A 22,821-nucleotide genomic window follows, 5' to 3' on the forward strand; every position below is an offset into this window, starting at 1 on the left:
CCTCATTCAACCAAAACTAGAAACAAAATATTATTATCAGAGGTGAACAAACTAGAAAACCAAAAAGATTGTGAAAAGGATCAAAGACACACCAATGGAACAAAATAATTCAAAACCAATATGATTCCTAGGGCCTGTACTTTAACCTCGGTGCCCTATGGCCTCCAGAAAGTTTATCCCAAAGGCATAAAGTAGATAGAGATTTTAATGAAGATTATAGAGTAGAAACTCAATCATAATTGACTTCCTAATACACATAATAAAAGAAGTCCTTCAGATATTGCTACACACTTATGTTTGAAACATGTAGAATGAACCTCAAAAGCAAGACCATTACTATCATGAAGAGGAGTGTGATGTAATGAAATGACATCTTCATATGGTAGGGGGGTTGCACTTTCAGTTGGAATGTGCTGTCAATTATAATTAAAACATCATTTTGGCACAAAGTTAGCATTTCTTTCTTCCCTGAGGAATAGGAAGAAATATGTCATGCTGGCATGACAAGAAATATGGCTTCCTTTGGTAAAGAAGGGACCTTATAGGAACTCAGGTCTCACTAAGACAATACCAGTGACTCTATCTATCCCTAAATTATTCTCAGCCTGGCCAGAGAGAACCCACAAAGTCTAGGTTAGAGCAGCTTATTCTCCAGCTTGGACCAGAGAAAATGATAGTAAACTGGATTAACTAAGAGTTCTAGAATTCACCCTGAGTACAGACACCTCCATAAAGCCCCCACTAGCAGCACTGTAGTAAGAAGCAACATCTCTTCTAGGGATCTTCTTTAATTAGAAAAGAACAAGACCAGGACCCAATTGTAAAAAGTCATTGGAAGCTAAGGGCTAATGACAACTCTTTTCAGCATCAGGATGATCTTCTGAATGGTGTTTAGCTATAACCACATTGAAATTTTATTATCTGATATAAGGCTTTATGAATTTATGGCTATTCATTGGACTTTTATAAAGCACAAAAGAGGCTCAAAAAAGATAGTGCAGTGAGTAGGAAGCATACCTAGCTTGTGTCCATCCATGTATCATATGGTCTACTGAGACCCCCCGCCCCTACCAACCCAAGAATTGCTTAATATAACTCTAGAGGCTCCTGAGTACTGCCAGGGTGGTACTGATAGTCTCCGGAGAGCAAAGTAGCACTAGTTCTTGGGAAATTAGCACTAAAGTTGGTAAAGTATTGTAGGGGTGACTTTCAGGCTTCTGTGCACCAGTTCAGAGGCTCCCCCATAGGAAAAAAAATAAAACACAGTGTCAAATGTTCAGATTGTACATTTATAGAGAAATTGAAAGAAAAAATTAGAAGTGTGATACAAAAATCCAGAAACACTAAGGGGGGGGGAGGCTATTTTCACTTTTTGTATTAAAAAAATCTAGAGAAGGAATGGTATGGAGCTTGGGTGATCCTCCAAAAGCTAGGTGCTACCTGACTTCTCTAGGCAGTATTAAATATAGTCTCTTGTATGTGCTCATGCCTATCTAGTTTCTGCCTGCATTTCAAAGCCTTTTAATACTTCAGCTCAAAAGAAAAATGCTTTACTATCAGATGTTCCTAGGCCTGTTTTAAATTATTCTTACTATTTCTCACTTGTTAATTGTCAAATTTTCATGTTTATTTTTAATCTTGAAAATAGGAAAACTGTTATCTCTCTTCTACTTTCCATCACCTTAGGGAAAAAGTAAAAAATACAGTGTTGAAAATACAGAAATAAGTAGAACAAACACTGGCGGGACCCATAAAGACATCAGGAGGAAAAAATAGATTTTAATTAATTCCATTCCCATGATGGAGTCTACCACTTGGTAAGTTTAGCCAAATTTATCAATTTTTATGAACCTCACTTTCATTTGTTAATAAGTTTAACAGTCATCTGTCAGGGCTGTCTATAAGAAACAATGGGGTAAAATCAGGGTACAGTAATTCAAAGGATAACAAAGCCAATGATGACCACGATGACAATGATGATGATGATGAGGAGGACGAGAAGGACGATGATAATGACAGGATGATGGTGTATTCATTGTCTTCAGTAACAAAGAAATAATGAGAATATTATGAGAATGATGACGAAGGACAAAGTGACACAACAGGGCAGAGAGGACGATGATAGCAAAGTGGGAAAATAAAAAACAACCTTAGAGATTCACTCCATTATCCCTTTGACAGAACCGATGAGGCAGCAGAAATACTCTACCAAACTGTTTAATAACTTCAGTCTGTTTGGAAAGACACTTAGACAAACTGGAGTCCACAGTCTATCTCTGACTTCAGTTTCTCTCCACCTTCAAACCACTGTATTCAGTAATTGATCCCAGGAGAAAATTGGTCTAAAATGTCCTTCAGTGATTTCTCCTTGGCTTGTTTTGAATTCTTTTTTATAAATAATTGTAAGTCTTATGAGTCAGAAATTATTTCTCTAAATGATGACCATAGCTGATGACACTTTGGGGAAACAATTAAAAGATCCCTGAAGAAATTTTTCAAAGAGAAAACCCATAAATAACATTATTTTTTCAAGTTTGTTTTATGGAACATTAAAGTTCAAATACTGTGTGACATCTATATTCTTAACAATTTGGAAGCATTTTTCAATCAGAATTAAATTATAGGCATTCCAATTGTAGAATAACAAATTACTTAATCTTATTAGCATAAATCACACACACCCAAAATTCTTAAAACTCTTGGGTTTCTCAAGGAGTTTAACACCTCCGATCTCTCAATGTGAACATCAGCTCACATTAATCACAAGACCATAACCCACTTACTTAAAGGGTATATTACATATAAGGTAACACAACCTGCTGTGAAAACTGTATCTTCAGTATTTGGATCACTTGGGACACCGAAGAGAAGAATTCATTAATGAAGTGTGAGACTCATTATCTTGATAACCCATGGGAAAGGCATTTTTTCATAGCCATCAGAGTTTCTTCTATAGACAGGAAGTCATAGCTAATTCAGTTCTGGGAAAAGCCAGGGTAAGACCAATGCTGGAGACCTTGGCAGTTCAAAATACTAAAAGGAGAAATTCCTTTTCTTTAATTGATAGCAGGTTAACTGTGTTGCTGAAGGTAAAAAAAATAAAAAAACAAAACACTATACCACAGCTGAAACTTTGATAGAGGGACACCTTTGCCATCTATAACTGAGAGGAAAGAACAAAGGCAAGTCTGGTTTAAAAATATAGTGGAAATAGAAATTATTCTGAACCAATCTTTTTATTAATTTCTATGAATGAGTAAAAACTCACCTTTGCGAAAAGAAAGGTTGAGGGAGTGGGGACTTGAGACAGTAAATATGGATCAGATATTGAGCAATTTATTTAGGACAGATAAAAGTCAGGCAATTAAGGGAGTATGAAAAAGAAGTATATTAAAAAATCATGACTTTCATACTTTCTTATATCAGACTGCTGAAGATTGTTGCTGATTTGTTACTAGCACCATTATAGGGAGCAGCCATCACAATTTCTAATTCATGTAGATACAAACATTTCTGAGTTGAATATACATAAACTGACTTTAAAAATACTAAAAAAATTTATCTAAAAATAGACAACTAATTTGATAGTGAAGTTCAATATATACATAGAGAAAAGTGGGAGGCTAATATTCTGTATTTGAGGTAAAGGGAAACACGGATGCATCAGACCTGGAGAGCCCGGATGTGAAGATCAGATGCCAGCCCAATCAATCACTTCTACTAAGAGAGCAGCAGCAATTTCACCCAGATCAAAAAAAAAGAAAAGAAAGAAGAAAGAAAGAAAGAAAGAAAGAGAAAGAAAAGAAAGAAAAGAAAGAAAGAAAGAAAGAAAGAAAGAAAGAAAGAAGAAAAGAAAGAAAGAAAGAAAGAAGAAGAAAGAAAGAAAGAAAGAAAGAAAGAAAGAAAGAAAGAAAGAAAGAAAGAAAAGAAAGAAAGAAAGAAAGAAAGAAAGAAAGAAAGAAAGAAAGAAAGAAAGAGAAAGAAAGAAAGAAAGAAAGAAAGAAAGAAAGAAAGAAGAAAGAAAGAAAGAAAGAAAAGAAAGAAAGAAAGAAAGAAAGAAAGAAAGAAAGAAAGAAAGAAAGAAGAAGAAAGAAAGAAAGAAAGAGAAGAAAGAAAGAAAGAAAGAAAGAAAAGAAAGAAAGAAAGAAAGAGAAAGAAAGAAAGAAAGAAAGAAAGAAAGAAAGAAGAAAGAAAGAAAGAAAGAAAGAAAGAAAGAAAGAAAGAATGAAAGAAGAAAAGAAAGAAGTAAAGAAAGAAAAAGAAAGAAAAAAGAAAGAAAGAAAGAAAGAGAAAGAAAGAAAGAAAGAAAGAAGAAAGAAGAAAGAAAGAAAGAAAGAAAGAAAGAAAGAAAGAAAGAAAGAAAGAAAGAAAGAAAGAAAGAAAGAAAAAGAGAAAGAAAGAAAGAAAGAAGAAAGAAAGAAAGAAAGAAAAAGAAAGAAAGAAACAAAAAGAAAGAAGAAAGAAACGAAGAAAGAAAGAAAGAAAGAGAAAGAAAGAAAGAAAAAGTAATAAAGAAAGAAAGAAAGAGAAAGAATGAAAGAAAGAAAGAAAGAAAGAAAGAAAGAAAGAAAGAAAGAAAGAAAGAAAGAAAAAGAAAAGCAACAGTGGGAAAACATGGTCCTGGTTCTTGAGAAAATCTAGCTTTGAAGTCTGAAAGTTGGAGAAAAGTTTTGAAAAAACATTATCATTCATAAAGTCCAGCTTTCCAGTTTTAAATAATATTCTTCATTGGGATTCAGGAAAATAGCAGAGCATGCCTAGCTCTGTTTCTCAGGAGTCTATAATGTTCCAACTTCCAATAATTCCTGGATCTAAAATACCACACATGGTTCTAAGGTCCAAGTATTGTACATAGATTCCCTCTCAATGGCAAACCTTGATCTATTCATCCTATCCATTTCAAACACTTGTTTCTCCAATACTTCCTGCTCTAACAATCCATCTGTTCTAGAACTAAAGCAACCTATTCCAACTCAGTCCTCAAATATACCTGTAGTCGTGGCAGTTATGAAAATAATGCTCACTTTATTCTCCAAATCTGGGAATATTAGAATCAGTGGCACCACATGAAGCCCCAGTAAGGTGGCCTTACAATAAATAAAAGGGAGGGATATTTTACACAGCAGGTGGATATCATCAGACACTTTATTTCAAGAATTGGTACAGACTTGAAAATGCAATTAGGTTCCAAGGACTTAGGTATAATTCAAGATGATAGTTCCAATATGTCATTGAAAAAACTTAGACCTAGTTACCTTGTCAGCAGGACGTACTCACCACTCACTTATCCATAAAGTGCCACTTGTACCCTTGTCATAGCTACAATGCTACACAGGATTCATCCAGTTTGGTCTGATATAATCCAGCACAGAAATTCTGGTGTTTTTAGCCTCTAAAAACACACAGCTTTGTTCTTCGGATAAATCTATTTTTCTGGCTCTTATTTCACTGATATATCCTAAGTAACCTAATTGAATTGTGTCATAAATCCTTAAGCAAAACACCATCTAGAATAATTATTTCATTGAACCCATCAGACAAGGGGCTAATATTGAAAATATACACAGTACTGACAGAACTTAACAAGAAAAAAAACATCTAACCCCATCAAAAAATGGGGAGAAGAAATTAACAGATACTTCCTCAAAGAAGAAATACAAATGGCCAAAAGATACATGAAAAAATGCTCCATGTCATTAATCATCAGGGAGATGCAAATACAAATGGCCAAAAGACACATGAAAAAATGCTCCATGTCACTAATCATCAGGTAGATGCAAATCAAAATAACAATGAAGTATCATCTCAAGCCACAGAGAATGGCACACATCACAAAGAACAAGAACAATCAGTACTGGCAGGAATGTGGAGAGAAAGGAATTCTTCTTCACCGCTGGTGGAAATGCCGTCTAGTCTAGCTTTTATGGAAAACAATATGAAAATTCTTCAAAAAAAACTGGAAACTGAGCTCCCATAAGATCCAGCTATAGCACTCCTATGGATATACCCTAGTAAAAATACAATTCAAAAATCTCTTCCTCACACCTATAATCATTGCTATTTGCAATAGCCAGACTCTGGAAACAACCAAGATGCCCTTCAACAGATGAATGGCTAAAGAAACTGTGGCACATATACACAACGGAATATTATGCAGCTGTCAGGAGAGATGAAGTCATGAAATTTTCCTATACCTAGATGTACATAGAATGTATTATGCTGAGTGAAATAAGTCAGAGGGAGAGAGATAGATACAGCATAGTCTCACTCATCTATGGGTTTTAAGAAAAATTAAGGATAGTATTGTAATAATGCCAAGAGACAATAGAAATGAGGGCATGAAGGACCAGCTCACACTATGAAGCTTAGCACAAAGAGTAGTGGTGCAGTTAGGGAAATAGCTACACTAACAACTATCATGGCAATCTTAATGAGTGAGAGAAGTAGAATGCTTGTCTCAAATACAGGCAAGGGTTGAGAAGGAGGGAGGGTGCATTGGTGGTAAAAATTTTGCACTGGTGAAGGGAGGGTGCTCTGTTTTTGACTGAAACCCAACTATAATCATGCTTGTAACCATGGTGCTTAAATAAAGATTTTATATATCAAAATAAAATAATTACTTCATTGAACAAATACCTCATGAGAGAGGTTAAGGGAAAATATATAGACTTGAGGCCCAAACTCAATTTCTTTCTAAATTCATTATATGGAAAGAAAAGGATCAGATGGGCAAGTGTAAAGAATGTAATAAATTGTGCTTTACTTGTTCATGTAGAAAGGAAAAGGAAAAAAGCACAAAGAACTGACCTACTAAGAGTTTGGTTCACAGTTTTATTTGCAAATTTTTTATGCTGTATCTTCAAAATTCAACTCAATAAATATGTTTATTAATTGCATGTAAATCAGTTGAAATCATGTGTAAAAAATAAATGAAAGATAATGCAATTGATTCTCTTTTTCCTAAGTTCTTTTAATTTAATGTCTAAGGAGATCTATATAATTGGAAGGAAGTCAAGAGATTTTTTAACTTGATAACTCAAGAAAAAAGTGAGGTAGAACTTGGTTCTCAGTATAAAAAATTGAGAAAAAATGGACTGGCTCTCTTGAAAACTGACATAATTAATGATCACCAGTTCCCACTGTTATAACATGTGCATCTTTTTGACATAATTTTAGCATAATTTATGTGTTTATTAATGCCTTGTAATTAAAAATTTTCTAAGAAAAAGTAACCATCAATAAATAACATTGCTGCTTGCAAAAAAAATCGCATATGCTACACACATTTCAGGAATAGTCTTAGTAATGGCTCCTATTTACTAACAACTATTACATAATACATTGACAATGTTAATGTTTCCCAAAGTCCTGAGAAATCACAAAGAAAATTAGGAATCTGAAGACCTAATATAAATATATAGAATATGCAGAAACTCTGGATAGAAAAATGTAATTTATCACATGAGGGAAAAAATGCCAACCAGTATGAAATGGGTGTTCCACATATGGACAGATAGACTGGAAGATATCCTTATGAGTTGTGTTGTTATCTCTTTGTGTAAATTGAATGGCTTCTTACCAGTGAATCAGAGAAGAGCAGTGTCAGACTGTACTGAAGCAACTATGAGTTTCTTCAGAACTTATATGTAATCTGACTGATGTTGGGAGAAGCTATAACAGATACAGCTTTAGTAACCTGCCCACACCTCCTGGTCTTCCACCTGTCAGCCTTTTCTAGAGCCTCATAAATTTGACATTGTAAGAAAATAATAGGCATAGAACAGGTGTACAAAGGTTCACACAGAATTTCTGAGGTAAGAAATATAATAAAGCTCAAATCCTGGCATTATTGATATGAACTCTATCTTGGAATATACCAATATGCTACTCTCCATAACCTCACCAGGTGAGACATAGGCTAGGATCTTTCTATTTCCTCTATGTCCCTTCAAGTGACAGAGGTTGGTTAGGACTCAAGAAAACAGTGGCATGCCATTAGAGGAACATAATCTGGATGGGTGACAACAAGCAAAGCATTATATATCCATTAAATCAAAATGAATGGAACAGAGAAATTAAGAAGTTAATTATGCAAAATAAATCTTTTCAAAAAAGGTGGGGAGGATATTGATAATATTAACCAAGAACTAGAAATTACCAAAATATCTCAACAGGCATATGAGTATGGAAATTATAAAGTTGAAACAACTTAACAGGTGGATTAGGTGGCAGAAAGTAATAGTAAAAGAATGACTAGGTAAATAGAATAAAGATACAGTGATTCTTCAGTAGGCTCTAGGACAGGAAAGAGATAAAGCATAACAATTAAGACACATGGAATGTGGTGAATGAAGAGCTCCAAGAACTGGAACACATGATCGCATGCAGGAGCCCCAGGTTCAATCTCCAGCACTACATGTTTATAAAAATAAGAACAATAGCATGGTGAATAAGAACATTTGATTTGCTTGTACCCAACACAGTTTTGATCTCCAGCATCACATATGGACCTTCAAATTACAAGCAAGAGTGATCCCTGAGCATAGAGCCACGTGTAACCCCTGAACACTTCTGGGTGTGGCCCCAAAACAAAACAATTCCAAAATTTAAAAACTAAGGAATAGAAAAAGAGAAGGTAAGAGTGGGAAGAAGGCAAGAGAGAAAAAAATTATATATATATATATAATTTTCAAAGACAATTATTCTAGAAATTATAATTATGTATTCCTTTAGTAATCTAGTCAAGTCTGAATCATTCAAAAATGATCTTTTAAAATGTATAAAACAACATATATAAGATTACAAATGAGATCATTTACACTGAAATAGTTACCAAGATATATTCTCCTTTTTAAATATATTATATACTAGGATTTAGTAGGAAGTCTAAAAGCATTGAACAGAACCATTGTCAGAAGCCAGAGCTATAGCATAGTGGGTATCGTGTTTGCCTTGCATGCAGCCGGTCCAGGTTCAATCCCTGGCATCCCATACAGTCCTCCAAGATTGTCAGGAGTGACATCTGAGGCCACAGAGCCCAGGAGTAATCCCTGAGTGCCACTGGGTGTGGCCAGAAAACCAAATTAAAAAATAGCCAACCTCTCATTAGCACATAGTTTAAATGAGAAAATCCATGTTGTTATTAACACTAATAGGTAGATAGCATTAGCTATATACATACTATATAGAACAATTGAGTGGTAGAAGTAGAAAACTGCATAATTTATAGTACAATATCACTGCTAAAAATCAAAAAGTAAATTTTCTTGTAAAATAACATCACAGACCTAACAAGAATACATAGATTTTTAAAAACATGCATTATAACAGAGTAAATTACTAAGAAATACAAAGAAATGGAGTAGTAATCTGGAATAATAAAATAGAAAATAGAAAAGAAGAGGGCTGTGTACCAGTCAATAACTAAAATGTGCTATAAACCTAAGGAGATATGATTAACTTAACTTTCTGAGCCTGAGATCTAATTAAAATAAACACCATTCCTAGATTATTGAAAAGCTGAAATAAGAAGTAATTGGCATTTATTTGAATAGATGGAGAAAAAAACTTGTATGAGAACACTAGAGAGTTTGGACAAATGAACACAAACTTGTTGGGCCTAATCTCTTCTACAGTGTCCTTTAGTTCTTATCAAGAAAGACTGCCAAATGAGGTCCTCAAAGATAGAATTTTGATGACCAGAGTTGGTATGGGACAGCATCCAAAACTAGTGTCTGAGGGGCTAGCCACTGATGTTCTTTTCCAGTTTTAAGGATACCCTTAATGTCAAGGAGAGGCCAGATAGATTCAAAGTATCTAGTGGAAAATCAGATATTTGTGTTTATGTGTATTCTGTTCAGGACTGCCCAAATATCAGAAATACAACCATAAACTTCCCATTGCCCGCAAACACTTTCCAACTATTGGCCACCATCACCATCTAGTTGATATTGTAACTCTGTTGTATGATCACAACCTTCAAAAATTAGAGTAACCAGCAAAACCATCTCCAAATAAGTATTCCTGTCCCCAAATGTACCATAAAGCATACATTACAAAGTCAACCAGAAATAGTGATCTCCCTTAACTTATGATAGGGATTAAGGTCTGGTAAAACTCAGTAAATATATAGAAGTCCAAAAGTCATTTACTACATTTGACCTACATCAGAGCAAAGCCTTGGCTATCTTAAATCTGCACATAATGTTTGCATTAGCCTAGAGTTGGGAAAAATATTTTAACACAATTTTATAATAAAGACTTGAATGTCATATAATTTAGTGAGCACAACCCTTAAAGTGAAAAGCAGAAAGTGATGTTTGCTCTAGTGATCATGCAGTTGATGGGAGTCTCAGCTCAGTGTTATGGGAAAGTATGGGACTGCATATTATTAACCCAGAACAAAATTAAAGTTCAGAAATCAATGTACACATTCTATTAAGTATACGTTTCCTTTGCACACTTTAAAAAATAAAAGATCTAAAGCCGTAGTATAGTGAGTAGGACTAGCATTCTGTCAATCCTGGCTTCAGTCCCCTGGCATCCTTTGTGGTTCCCCCAAGTCTTCCAGGAGTTATCCATGAACATGGAAACAGAAATAAGCTCTGAGCACTACTGGATGTGTTTCCTCACAACCAAATAAAAAGAAGAAGAAATGAAAACCACAGGTCATATCATCCCAAGACACAATCAGCCAAAATGCTAATCCATGCTAACCCTTGCTTTCTGACAGATAAATTGACTTAGGGCATAGTTAATGGGCAAACAAAAGGGCTGCTGAGTGGGGACAAGAACAGTGTAAAGGAAGATAAAGTTTTTAGCATCCGGATCTGCTGGATATTTGTCATATTCTCCAACTTATTTTTGTGTAAACCAATAAACACAGACCACCTGATTTGCATATACATTTCTTTGGCCTAAAATTACATATCTAAGTCTTTTAGAAACTGTTTGATTATAAGATGCAAGATAAAGTACTTGTATTCCCGGAAAATTAATGAAAAGAAAATACTTTCTGTCTGTAGGCTGAATTTAGCCACCAGCATCTATTTTTAAAGATGACCTAATTAATTGTTACATAGAATATAGGGAGAAAGAAACACAGACAAAGCTTTTAGGCAAATCCACTGATGGCTTTAACTCTGACGTTGTTGCTGAACTTGTCCAAAAGCTTACAGCAAAATTTTAATACAGTTGTCAAATATGCCAGAATGAATATTTGAGGGTAGGAAACCTTTTAAACCTCAGAGGAAGAAAAGAGGATATAGGGTAAAAATGTGAACTCAAAGAAATTGAGTTACTATTAATCTGTGTATATCTTCTAAATTTCCCTTCACTTATTGTAAATCATTTTGACACAGACTTAGCTATTCTCTTTTCCTTTCTTTTTTGATTTGGTTTTGGTTTTTGGGCACCACTCAGCAGTGCTCAAGCTACTTATGGGATGCCAGGAATTGAACCCAAGCAGGTCATATGCAAGACAAAAGCTCTACCCACTGTACTATCCATTCCAGTCCTTGGAAGTGGACAACTCAAAAGGTGCAAAACTGAACTGGAGAGAGAGTTCTAGAGGTCAATCTCAGGCTCTACATGGGAGTTCCAGATTTTACCTCTAGCACACCAAGAGAATCCCTTCATGTATAGCTGAGAGTAGCACCCAAGCCCACCTAGTAGTGATCATTAAGCCAAACCAAAATAAAGCAAAACAAAACCAAATGTATTCATAATATACTTAAGAACTAGAGATAAAATATACAAAATAATATTTTTCTTTTGAGTATATATTGAACGATGGATAGAAATGAAGCATATTATGGCAATTATCTCACTATTAGTCATTATTCTGTACACCTTAAATTTACACAGTACTGTGTCAAAATATTGTAATAAAAATAAAAAAATCATGATGGACATGTGGGGATGGCATTAAACTCCCCACACAGACTTTTAAGAGCCATTAACCCAGGGCAGACTTTTTCTCTAGACTGTATGTATATGTATATATAGCCCTTGATCTTTACATGGTTTTTACCATGAGGGTTAATGTTATTTAAATGACAAATAGTTCAGACAAAAACTTGTCTTTTATTCAAGGAGAACATTTTAAAATTTAAACAAAATAACCCAAATGTTGAATCCCATTCTCTACCCCCAAAGGATTGAGAAAGCATTTCAGCAAAATCAAACATATTTGAAAAGCTGAAGCCCACTACTTTGTTATTTTCGCAAATAAATGATCATTCTGAAAATTGACTTTACTTCCACAGTTGGGAAGCAAAATGAAAGAACAAATACTCTAATGGAATGTAAAAGAACATATTTAATAAAGGTTTTATAAAAAGCATCAGCTAAGCATGAGAAAACGAGAAAATGGTATTTTAAAGCCTACAAATATACATTGCTTTCAAGAAAACAGTGATCTATTGCTAGAGCAAAGAAGATCTACAGCTCACACTAAGCAAAAGCCCTTCTCAGACGCCTCCAGCCCCCCTATTGGGAGAAGGTGGTTGGGAGTAATTCAGACTCATACTAAGCGGAACTAGAAATCTCCCCGGAATTCCAATTTAAGAGACAAAGTAAACTGGCTTATGTCATGTCCTTCTTTTCAAATATAATAAGCCAAAACCTAAATCTTTAATTGTGGAAATTGAAAAACATCACAGAGGAAGGGTTACAAACTAAGGGTTTCAGTTTCAAAAAGCACTGTGTAAGGAACTAGAGAGGGTGGGTAAGGGAGATTAAGTCACAGACACATACTCAGACACAGAGAGACACACATAGTCATATTAAAAAGGGCATGTTTACATTGATAAACACACACACATAGATTTACACACAGAGGATCACACAGGTACATATACACAGTCCTCAAAAATTACACTGGGGACCTGCAAAGCCCTAAATCCTCACAGCAACACTAAATCTGCAGAGAAGTTAGCACAGCTGCATCAACTCTTTTTTCATCTCTGGGGAGATGATGGAGAAAAATCACTGTCTGGCAGGACAAGTTTGTGGCTAAGGGATGGACTGGAGTAGGATCTGAAGTCATTAGGCTCCCCTCTTGTAAGAAGGTCATGGGCCCAACCAATTAGAATTTGCATGTCCCACTCAGAGGCCAGAGACCAGACTAACAACTGTATCAACCTTTGCCTGCTCCTTGCCTTGTTCTAAGAAGTAAGAAGAGAAGAGAAGAGAAGAGAAGAGAAGAGAAGAGAAGAGAAGAGAAGAGAAGAGAAGAGAAGAGAAGAGAAGAGAAGAGAAGAGAAGAGAAGAGAAGAGAAGAGAAGAGAAGAGAAGAAGAGAAGAGGGAAAGGAAGAGATAGAGAAGAGAAGGGAAGGGAAGGGAAGGGAAGAGGAAGGGAGGGAAGGAAGGGAAAGGGAGGGAAGGGAAGGGAAGGGAAGGGAAGGGAAGGAAGGGAAGGGAAGGGAAGGGAAAGGGAAGGGGGATGGGAAGGGAAGGGAAGGAGGGAAGGGAAGGAAGGGAAGGGAAGGGGAAGGGAAGGGAAGGGAAGAGAAGAGAAGAGAAGAGAAGAGAAGAGAAAGAGAAGAGAAGAGAAGAGGAAGAGAAGAGAAGAGAAGTGAAGAGAAGGAAAGAGAGGAAGAGAAGAAGGAAAGGAAGGAAGGAAGGAAGGAAGGAAGGAAGGAAGGAAGGAGAAGGAAGGAAGGAAGGAAGGAAGGAAGGAAGAAGGAAGGAGAAGGAAGGAGAGGGGAGGAGAGGGAGGGAGGGAGGGAGGGTGGGAGGGAGGGAAGGAAGGAGTGAGGGAAGGAAGGAAGGAGGGAGGGAGGGAGGAAGAGAAAGGAGCAAAGGAGGGAGGAAGGAGAAGAAAAAGGAAGAGGAGGAAGGGAGGAAGAGAAAGGGAAGGAGTAGATAAAACTGAGTAGATAAAAGGTCTAAGATATGGGAGACACTTAAGATTGGTGTCATCTGATGCTGAGGTTCTTTTTTTCCCTTTCTTCACTAAACTTGTTTGATTTTCTTGAGTAGTTCTTATAATGACCTTGGTTTGTTTGCATAAAACAAAACATACTATTTAAAGTAGAGAAAAATTATGAGTAACAACATGAAAGAACTTGAGAACATTGTTCAAAAAAAAGTAGAACAAAGAAAAATACTTAACAATCGCATTTAGATGTGTGATTTATTGTCCTTTAAAATAAAAAATGAAATTCAGAATAAGAAAAACAAGAACAGGTTTATAGTTATCAGAGACAGCTTTGGAAAAGGAGGATTAGACTTGGGACATTGGTGATGGGAATGTTGCACTGGTGATGGGTGGTGTTCTTTACATGACTGAAACCCAAACACAATCATGTATGTAATCAAGGTGTTTAAATAAAAAAAAAAAAAAGAAAAGAAACAGTTACTCAAAAGGCACAAACTGGACTGGAGAGAGTTCTAGAAGCCAATCTCAGGTTCTACTAGTAGTTCCAGATTTGACCTCTGGCACACCCAAGATCACTCTCCAAAATGGCTGGGAGTAGCGCCCAAGCTCCCTCCCCTAGGAATGATCCATTTGCCAACAGAAAATAAAGCAAAACAAAACCAAAGGTATTCATAATATACTTAAGAACTAGAGATAAAATATGCAATATGATATTTTTCTTTTGGAGAATATATGAATGATGGATAGAAATGAAGCATATTATGGCAATTATCTCACTATTAGACATTATTCTGTACACCTTAAATTTACACAATACTGTGTCAATAATATTGTAATAAAAATTAAAGAAATATTTAAAAAAAGAAGCAGCCAGGAGTGATTTCTGAGCACAGAGCCAGGAGTAACCCCTAAGCCCTGCCAGGTGTGGCCCAAACAAACAAACAAACAAAAGCCATTAACCTAAGAATGAGATAGAACAGACCAATTAATGTACCCTAATCCATCAGATAAGCCAAAACTATTTGGTATTTCAACCTTTGAGATGAGAAAAGAAAATAAAACAGAAAAACACAAGAAATGCTAAAATGTAGAAAGAATAGAATTTGCAAAGGAGAAATCTGTATAATGAATCCAGTCTAATCTTAGACGGAGATTGAATCTCATCCTGATTTTGGCCTTCCACCTGCACTCCTCCAAGACATTTATTCACTCAGTCATCTCAACTATGTATTGGCAGGGCAACATGAGTTACTGTGAAGTGAGACTGTATAGATGAGCATGTGCATATGCATAGCCGGGAGCTGATTAAGCAAACTGATACTTATTCCAAACATGAACAGCTCATATCTGAAAATAAAAAAGCATACATCTTTTTAGTGAATAATTCGTAATTCACTTTGGTCAAAATAAAAATTATTAATAAAAAAAGACTTAAAAAAATAAAGAATTCTCAATAACTACCAGGTCCCTGCACTTGTAGGGAAAATACCACCAGGGAGCCAAGACTGCCCCTGAGGACCATGGTTGCAACCTCCAACAGCTCTCCCTAAAATAAAAAATAAAATAAAATAAAATCTGCTAGTAATTAAAATCAAATAACAGAGATCAAATGACCTCTGTAAGACATAAGTAAACAACATCATCATTATGGTGTGAAAGATTACTGGGGTGCACAGCAAAATGAAGTATTCTGCCACTGTTCACCATAGTTTGGGGAATCTAAGTAATCACCAATTAAATAATATACCAACATAGTATGTGCCTCATGGAAAAACAAATAGCACCAAGTAAACTATAGAACTCGTGCCTTCTTACCACATCCATTGTAAGATAAACTCTGAATATGGGTTATTTAAATGAGCATTGAGTCAATAGCACACTGCCTTGCACCACTCAAACATCATTAGCTGTGTGATTTTTTTTCAGCTTTTCGGCCACACCTATCTGTGTTTATGGATTCCTTCTGGCTCTATTCTCAGGAATCACTCCTGGAAGGGCTCATGGGGACCATAGGTAGCACCCAGGATCGACCTGGTTGACCAACTCCAATGCAAGAACCACATCCCTTACTATCCCTCTGGTCCAAGCTGTGCTTCTTGATAGATCACTTCAACCCTCTTGGTCAGTTTCTTCAACTTGGAAAGTATTGGACTATGATCACAGATTACTGATAAACTTTATGTTGTAAAAATTCTCTAGTGCTTTATCTGTTTTTATCTAGAAAATATGATACTCTGGGGTCTTGGGAATAAAGAAAGATGATCCAGCTTCTTGGAAAGTCCCAGAACAATCTCACTTCAGCCCCTTGGAATGAAAAGTCACCCATCCCCTTAAGCCAGTCTTTCTTTCCCCAACACTTCAACATACATATTGCCCTATATACCTACTTTCTAGTCTTTTTCTATATGATCAGAAGTTAAAAATCTAGAAATGAAGACCCAAGATCTCTCTTTCTTTCATCTACTTCAGACCCCAGATGACTTTCTTCCAATCAGGTAATGGTTGCCTGGGAAACTGAGCATTAGCTATAAGTAATTGCTATTCTCTCACTCTCTCACTCTTATTTTTTTTTTTTTGGCTAGAGTAACCATTCTTCTGCTTCCTCTCTCTTGTCTTACTAGGCAGTTAATAGTGAAAGGATTTATTTAACTAGACTGAATTTTATAACCCCCGCTGGCTTCCAATAGCAAACTCCAAACTGCCGCTTCTTACTGGAGGCTTGTCCTAAATGAACCAGAACTACTTTTTCTCATCTAAATATTTTAAACCTAATTGGAACACAGCAAAGCAAAACAAGTTCAAGGCAGTTAGAGTATCTGCTGTAATCCTTGATTTATCAATGTCTAAGGCTGCTATAGTGAAATGTAACTCTTGTTTTATAGCATCAAGAGCATCTGAAAATAAGAATGTTCTGGGGTGGGGGGAGAGAAAGGTACCTTTACCAAAATTTAACCCCATTAGTTTACCAAAGCTGACAAAGTCAGTTAATTTCTTTAATTATGTAGAACTCCAGATAATTCTTTAAGGCCCGGGGTATAAGGGTATAATGTGGTAAGACAAAAAAGTAAATCCCTCGACAATCCATAGAAATAGAAAAGAAAAATAGTATGAATGGACCAGAGATAGAGGGGTTAAGGTGTTTGCTTTGTAAGCAGTTAAGCCCATTTCCAGCCCCCAAACCACATCTAGTCCCCACCAGCACTGCCAGAGATCACTCTTGAGAATTACTGAGGATGCCCCACTTAAAAAAAAAAAAAAAAAAAAAAAAAAAAACATTGAAAATAAAAAAAGGTATGTGGTAGAGGAGTAGGTGTTCCTAGTGGGAATTAAATTGAGCTCCAAATCCACATCTCTCCTCATCCATCCTGCTGTGCAACATTGCCTTCTTTAAACCATATTAGTCTTGATTTCCCTTTGCCTTACCAATACTTTAGTCATGAAAAGGACTTTTCAGCAGTTCTCAAGCAGATCCTGTACCTAAACTAAACTCTTTGGAACAGAGTCAAGCTGAGGTATTTATAATCCTCAACTTCTCACTGCTTGAGTGGAAGTGCCTGAATTTTTCTGTTCAAAGCCACACATCCAACGAAGCAGATTTTCTCCTAAAAGTCTCCTTAGGTTTGAGCCTAAATGGACTTGGTAGTAACTTGGACTAAAACTAACTGCTGTGTATAGTGCCATCCCTTGTGAATTCCTTGAGCCCATTGATCATTGTAAGAGGGACCTTTTATGACAACACTTCAGTTTATTAGATGAGTTGATAGTTGGCGGTCTATTAGATTTCTTTTGTTTATATTTGCACCTGAAATATTTAGGAGTAAAACAGCTCTAAATGAAACATGTTTTCCATGAATTAATAAATGTCCCCAACTGGATACGCCTGCGCAGTGGTGTGTGCCCGCCCCTTCCTGCGCAGCTCGATGGCGTCACACGCCCCGTCCTGGCCCGCCGATTCCTGACTTCCGGGGTCGTGCGTCTCTGCTATGGTAGTGACACGTATTGCCCGGAGGATGGCGGACACCGGCTTGTGCCGCGTGGTTCCTAGCGACCTGTATCCTCTGGTGCTCGGCTTCCTCCGCGATAACCAGCTGTCGGAGGTGGCCAACAAATTCGCTAAGGCAACGGGCGCTACCCAGCAGGATGCCAACGCCTCCTCCCTCATGGACATTTATAGTTTTTGGCTCAGTAGATCTCCGAAGGCCCCAAAGCGGAAGTCACAGACAAATGGACCATTGACAAAGAAGGCTAAGAAGACCTCATCTAGTGACAGCAGTGAGGACAGCAGTGAGGAGGAGGAGGAAGCCCAGTGTCCTCCAGCAAAGAAAGCTGCTGTACCTGCCAAGCGGGCTGTTGTTCCGCAGCATCCTGGAAAGGCTGCAGCCAAAGAATCAGAGAGCAGCAGCAGTGAAGAATCCAGTGACGAAGAGGAGGAAGATAGCAAGAGAAAACCCGTTCAGAAGGTAGTTAAACCCCAAGCGAAGGCAGTCAAAGCTGCTCCTAAAAAGGAGGAAAGTTCTGATTCGGATTCTGACTCAAGTTCAGAGGACGAGGCACCAAAGCACCAGAAGCCAAAGACAACTCCTGTGGTTACAAAACCCCAGACTAAGGCCCCAGTCAAACAAGGTACCCCAGTGCGGGCAGCACCAAAAGTAGTTAATGGCAAAGCAGCTGCTGGCAGCAGCAGTAGCAGCAGTAGCAGTAGCAGCACTGATGACTCAGAGGAGGAGCCAGCAGCAATGGTCCCCAAAAAGACTGCACCGAAAAAGCAAGTTGTGTCCACGGCCCCCGTGAAAGCAGCTGCTACTCCAGCCCAGGAGAGTTCCAGCAGTGAGGACTCCTCCATTGAGGAAGAGGAAGAGCAGAAGAAACCTGTGAAGAAAAAGCCAGGTCCCTATAGTTCAGTTCCACCACCTGCTGCTCAACTACCCAAAAAGTCTTTGGGAGCCCCAGTTCCCAAGAAAGTGGCAGAGAAGAAGCAGCCTGCTGAGAGCAGTGAGGACAGCAGCGAGGAGTCTGATTCAAGTTCTGAGGAAGAGAAGAAGCCCCCAGCTAAGGCAGTCACCCCAAAAGTGGCCGCTAAAGCAGCTCCAGCAAAGACGACAGAACAGAGCTCTTCCGAAAGCTCAGACTGATAGTTCTGAGGATGAAGCTCCTGCCAAGCCAGTCACTGCCACCAAGAGTCCCTCCAATAAGCCAGCTGCTGCCCCCAAACAGCCTGCAGCGAAACCAGCGCCTGCTCCTAAGCAGCAGTTGACCAGAAAGGCCGATAGTAGCTCCAGTGAGGAGGAGAGCAGTTCCAGCGAGGAAGAGGAAGCTACTAAGGCTGTGACCACCCCGAAGGCCAAGGCACCAGCTAAAGCTGCCTCCTCTTTGCCTGCAAAGCAGGCCCCTTCAGGAGCTGGAGCCAGCAGCTCTGAGTCTGACAGCTCAAGCAGTGAGGAGGAGGAGGAGGAGGAGGAGGAGGAGGAGGAGGAGGAGGAGGAGGAGGAGGAGGAGGAAAAAGAAGAGAAACCGAAGCTGTCCAAAGTCCCAGTATAAAAGAAGTCACCCAAGGCAACGGGAGCTGTGCCTGCCCCCAAGCCAGCCTCAAAAAATGTGAAGGCTGAGAGCGAAAGCAGCTCCTCTAATGACTCCAGTGATGATGAGGAGGAGGAGGTGGAGAAGCCTAAGGGCAAGGGCACCCCAAAACCGCAGACCCCCAAGACCAACGGCACCTCAACTCCTGCACAGAATGGAAATGCAGACTCAGATAGCGAGGAGGAGGAAGAGGAGGGTGGCAAGAAAAAGGTTGGAGCAGCTGTTTCTAAGCCAGGTTCAGGAAAGAAGCGGAAGCAGAATGAGGCTGCCAAGGCGACAGAGACGCTTCAAGCCAAGAAGATAAAGCTCCAGACCCCCAACACATTTCCAAAAAGGAAGAAAGGAGAAAAGAGGGCCTCATCCCCATTCCGAAGGGTCAGGGAAGAGGAAATTGAAGTGGATGCTCGAGTGGCTGACAACTCATTTGATGCCAAGCGAGGTGCAGCTGGAGACTGGGGGGAGCGAGTCAATGAGGTTCTGAAGTTTACCAAAGGCAAATCCTTCCGACATGAGAAAACCAAGAAGAAACGGGGCAGTTACCGTGGTGGTTCCATCTCCATCCAGGTCAATTCAATTAAGTTTGACAGCGAGTGACCTGAGTCTTCTGCCCCCCTCCTCCTGGACCTAGAAATCCTCGGCTCCATCATGAAGGCTATTAGGGTTCAGAATTGGCCCGAAGACTCCATCACACCACAACATTCTCTCTGGCCCTTTTCTGTCTTGATAGCTGTGTACAGATTTAATTTGAGTGGTTGAGTAACAAAGGCCTAGGTGGAGCACTGTGTACGTGTTATTTTTTAAGAAAATTTGTTGGTGGTCTCCTCCCCCTGACCCGTGGTAGTCCTCATATTGAGAAAATTTGTATATTTTATATTAAATTGTTTACTATTGAAATAAATAAATAAATGTCCCCAACTAAGGGAAATGGGTATATAGGCTCTTAATTAAATTTTTTCTACTTTTTTACATGTTAAATTGTATAGCATAAGAAGATTTTTTAATGGAAACAAAATTCTTTGTCATCAAATCTATGTGATATGCCATCTTTGTTATAAAATGGAAACTGGACTGATTCCAGAGGAATGAAGGATATGACTATCAGAAATATGAACATGGCCTATTTTATTACTTTCCTGAGAACTATCCCTTAAAAAAAAGCAGAGATCCCAAATAATGTGTTTGTGGTCTTTTCAAACTTTAGAAATAGACTGTAAAAAAAAAAAACTCATTAATTCATCATACTTAGAAAAACAATTTAATCTAACTCAGTAAAATCTTGGCAATAAATTTTTCTTAATCTTTTTAAATAGATAATTTATTTACTTTCCATTTCAGACTAGCTTCACACACACTCCAATCTTATCTCCCTAGGTGTTATTTTGCACATCTTCACTGAAAACTATTCTTAAAGGTTCTTTCCTCATACTAATAGACTCTCTTCTAATCTAAAACTTACCAACATCAAAATTCAGCTTTTTATTGATCTTTTCCTAAAAATCTATCTAGACCATATTGGCCCCAAATAAATTCTTTTTTATAGGAATTACTGTCTCCACATAGTCAGTAACTAGATGACTTTGGAAAGGTGCTTTCCCCTCCTGACCTCTTATGTCATGTGTAGAATAGAGGTCCTCCTAATAGTTAGCTTTGGTGGGAATTTTATGCATATTAATGAAATCTACTTGGGATTAGTTGCTACTAAGATTCAATCAATGTTGGTTTGCTATTATTATCTTGTGTTCCACAAAAAAATGTATTGAGATTGACCTATGGCTCTTTTTTAATCCTGAGGCTATAAAGTAAACAAAGTTACACTTATTTTTAGGAGGAGAAACAATGGAACCTAAACAAATAAATAAAAGGTTTCAAATAAGGCTAAGTGTTACCCAAAAAAATTTAATACAGAGGAAAAAGGATAGAGATACCATTTTTAGATAAGGTGATCTGGAATGCAAGATATTTTTTTTATAAAAATGAATGTTTAAAATATTTTAAGCCAATTTTAGTGCCAAAGAGAAAACTCTTAGATAAATCAATATCAAAAGATTGCAAATATTTAGTACCTCTGTTTTCCAAGAATTATCCAGAATCCAGTCTGAATTGGTAGACTTGTCAATGAGCAAACTCACATTATCAACTCAGGTACCCCTCTGAAAACTACAATTCACAGGTCTTTTAAATGTCATCCCTTCCCTATGTTTTTTATACTGACCTAAATTCTCTAACACAGTGCTTTGTCATCACAACTTCTTCACACTGTTGGCAGATTCTTTTTCGTGTTGCTGTTTCACAGACTTGATCTTTTAATTTCTTCACCTTTAATTGTTTCCAAAGAAACTGACTTCAGTCTGAATTACACCTTTAAACTGCTTTAATGCTACTGTTCACCTGTATTCCTTTTATATCAGACTTGCTATCGCTGAATTATTAATCTTCTTCCACTTATTTTACTCTCTCCTCTTTATTCTCTTCACTCTTCATATATAAGGGAAATGAGATTCCAAAAGAAGCTGCCAGCCTGTATGAATTTTGTATTTGAAAGAAAAAGAAGGGGCAAATCTATACAAATGGGAGAGGATAATTCAGAGAAATATGACATAATGTGATCCCAGAGACTCAGCATCAATTGGGGACATTATTTTAGACTCTCAGAGTTAATAAAAAAAGATTTTAGGTTAGAAAGTGCCCAGAAAGTCAGGGAGATAAATATCCATGAAGGAAAAATAGTTTCATAATGAAAATCAATATTTATGTCCACCAAGAAAACAGAAAAGTCCTATAGTGAAAATCGTCCCCTTATGAATCCTTTAAAAGTGAGTTAATAGCATTAATTTTTTAACTCTAGTGTATAGAAGCCTGGGATATTGCTCAAAGAGCCAGGACATATTCTATACATGATGGAGCCCTAGGTTCCACCCCCTGTGCCATATGGTACCCCAGGTTCTGCTAGGAGAGTCCCTGGGCACGGAGACAGGAAAATCCCACACAGAGTGCCAGGTTATGACCCAATATCTAACACAGAATTAACAGTGGACATCTTTACCCTGAGAGCCTAAGGTTTGCCTCATGTGAAGCGAGAAGCACAGGGAAATCTCTATTAAAACTCTTCCTCTTGGGACCAGACCAATAGTACAGAGGATAGAGCATTTACCTTGCACATGACCGGCAACCTGGGTTCAGATCTACTTTAGATCTTCCCATACAGTTTTCCAAGCCTGCCAGCAGTGATTTCTGAGCACAGAGCCAGTAGTAAAGCCTGAGCACCACAGGGTGTGCCCCCACAAAAAAAAAAAAAAAAAAAAAAAAAACCTCTTCCTTTTAATCTTCTGTCATACATTCTGGTGATTTCCTCTGTCCTTCA

The 22,821-nt window shown here is 37.6% G+C and overlaps 2 protein-coding genes across 3 annotated transcripts in view; one reads left to right on the plus strand and one right to left on the minus strand.

Moving 5' to 3' along the window:
- The window catches only part of GRM8 (glutamate metabotropic receptor 8), a 971,850-nt gene that overhangs the window by 801,522 nt on the left and 147,507 nt on the right, over positions 1-22,821 (minus strand). The gene's annotated exons all lie outside the window — the stretch shown is intronic.
- LOC126010870 (nucleolar and coiled-body phosphoprotein 1-like) lies at positions 17,885-20,366 on the plus strand. Its single transcript, XM_049774490.1, is given in 2 exon segments — positions 17,885-19,011; positions 19,013-20,366. Coding segments are annotated over 2 exon segments (2,160 nt in total). The 5' UTR covers positions 17,885-17,893; the 3' UTR covers positions 20,055-20,366.

This window comes from Suncus etruscus, chromosome 1 (genome assembly GCF_024139225.1).
Source record: "Suncus etruscus isolate mSunEtr1 chromosome 1, mSunEtr1.pri.cur, whole genome shotgun sequence".
In the NCBI taxonomy this organism is placed as follows: domain Eukaryota; kingdom Metazoa; phylum Chordata; class Mammalia; order Eulipotyphla; family Soricidae; genus Suncus; species Suncus etruscus.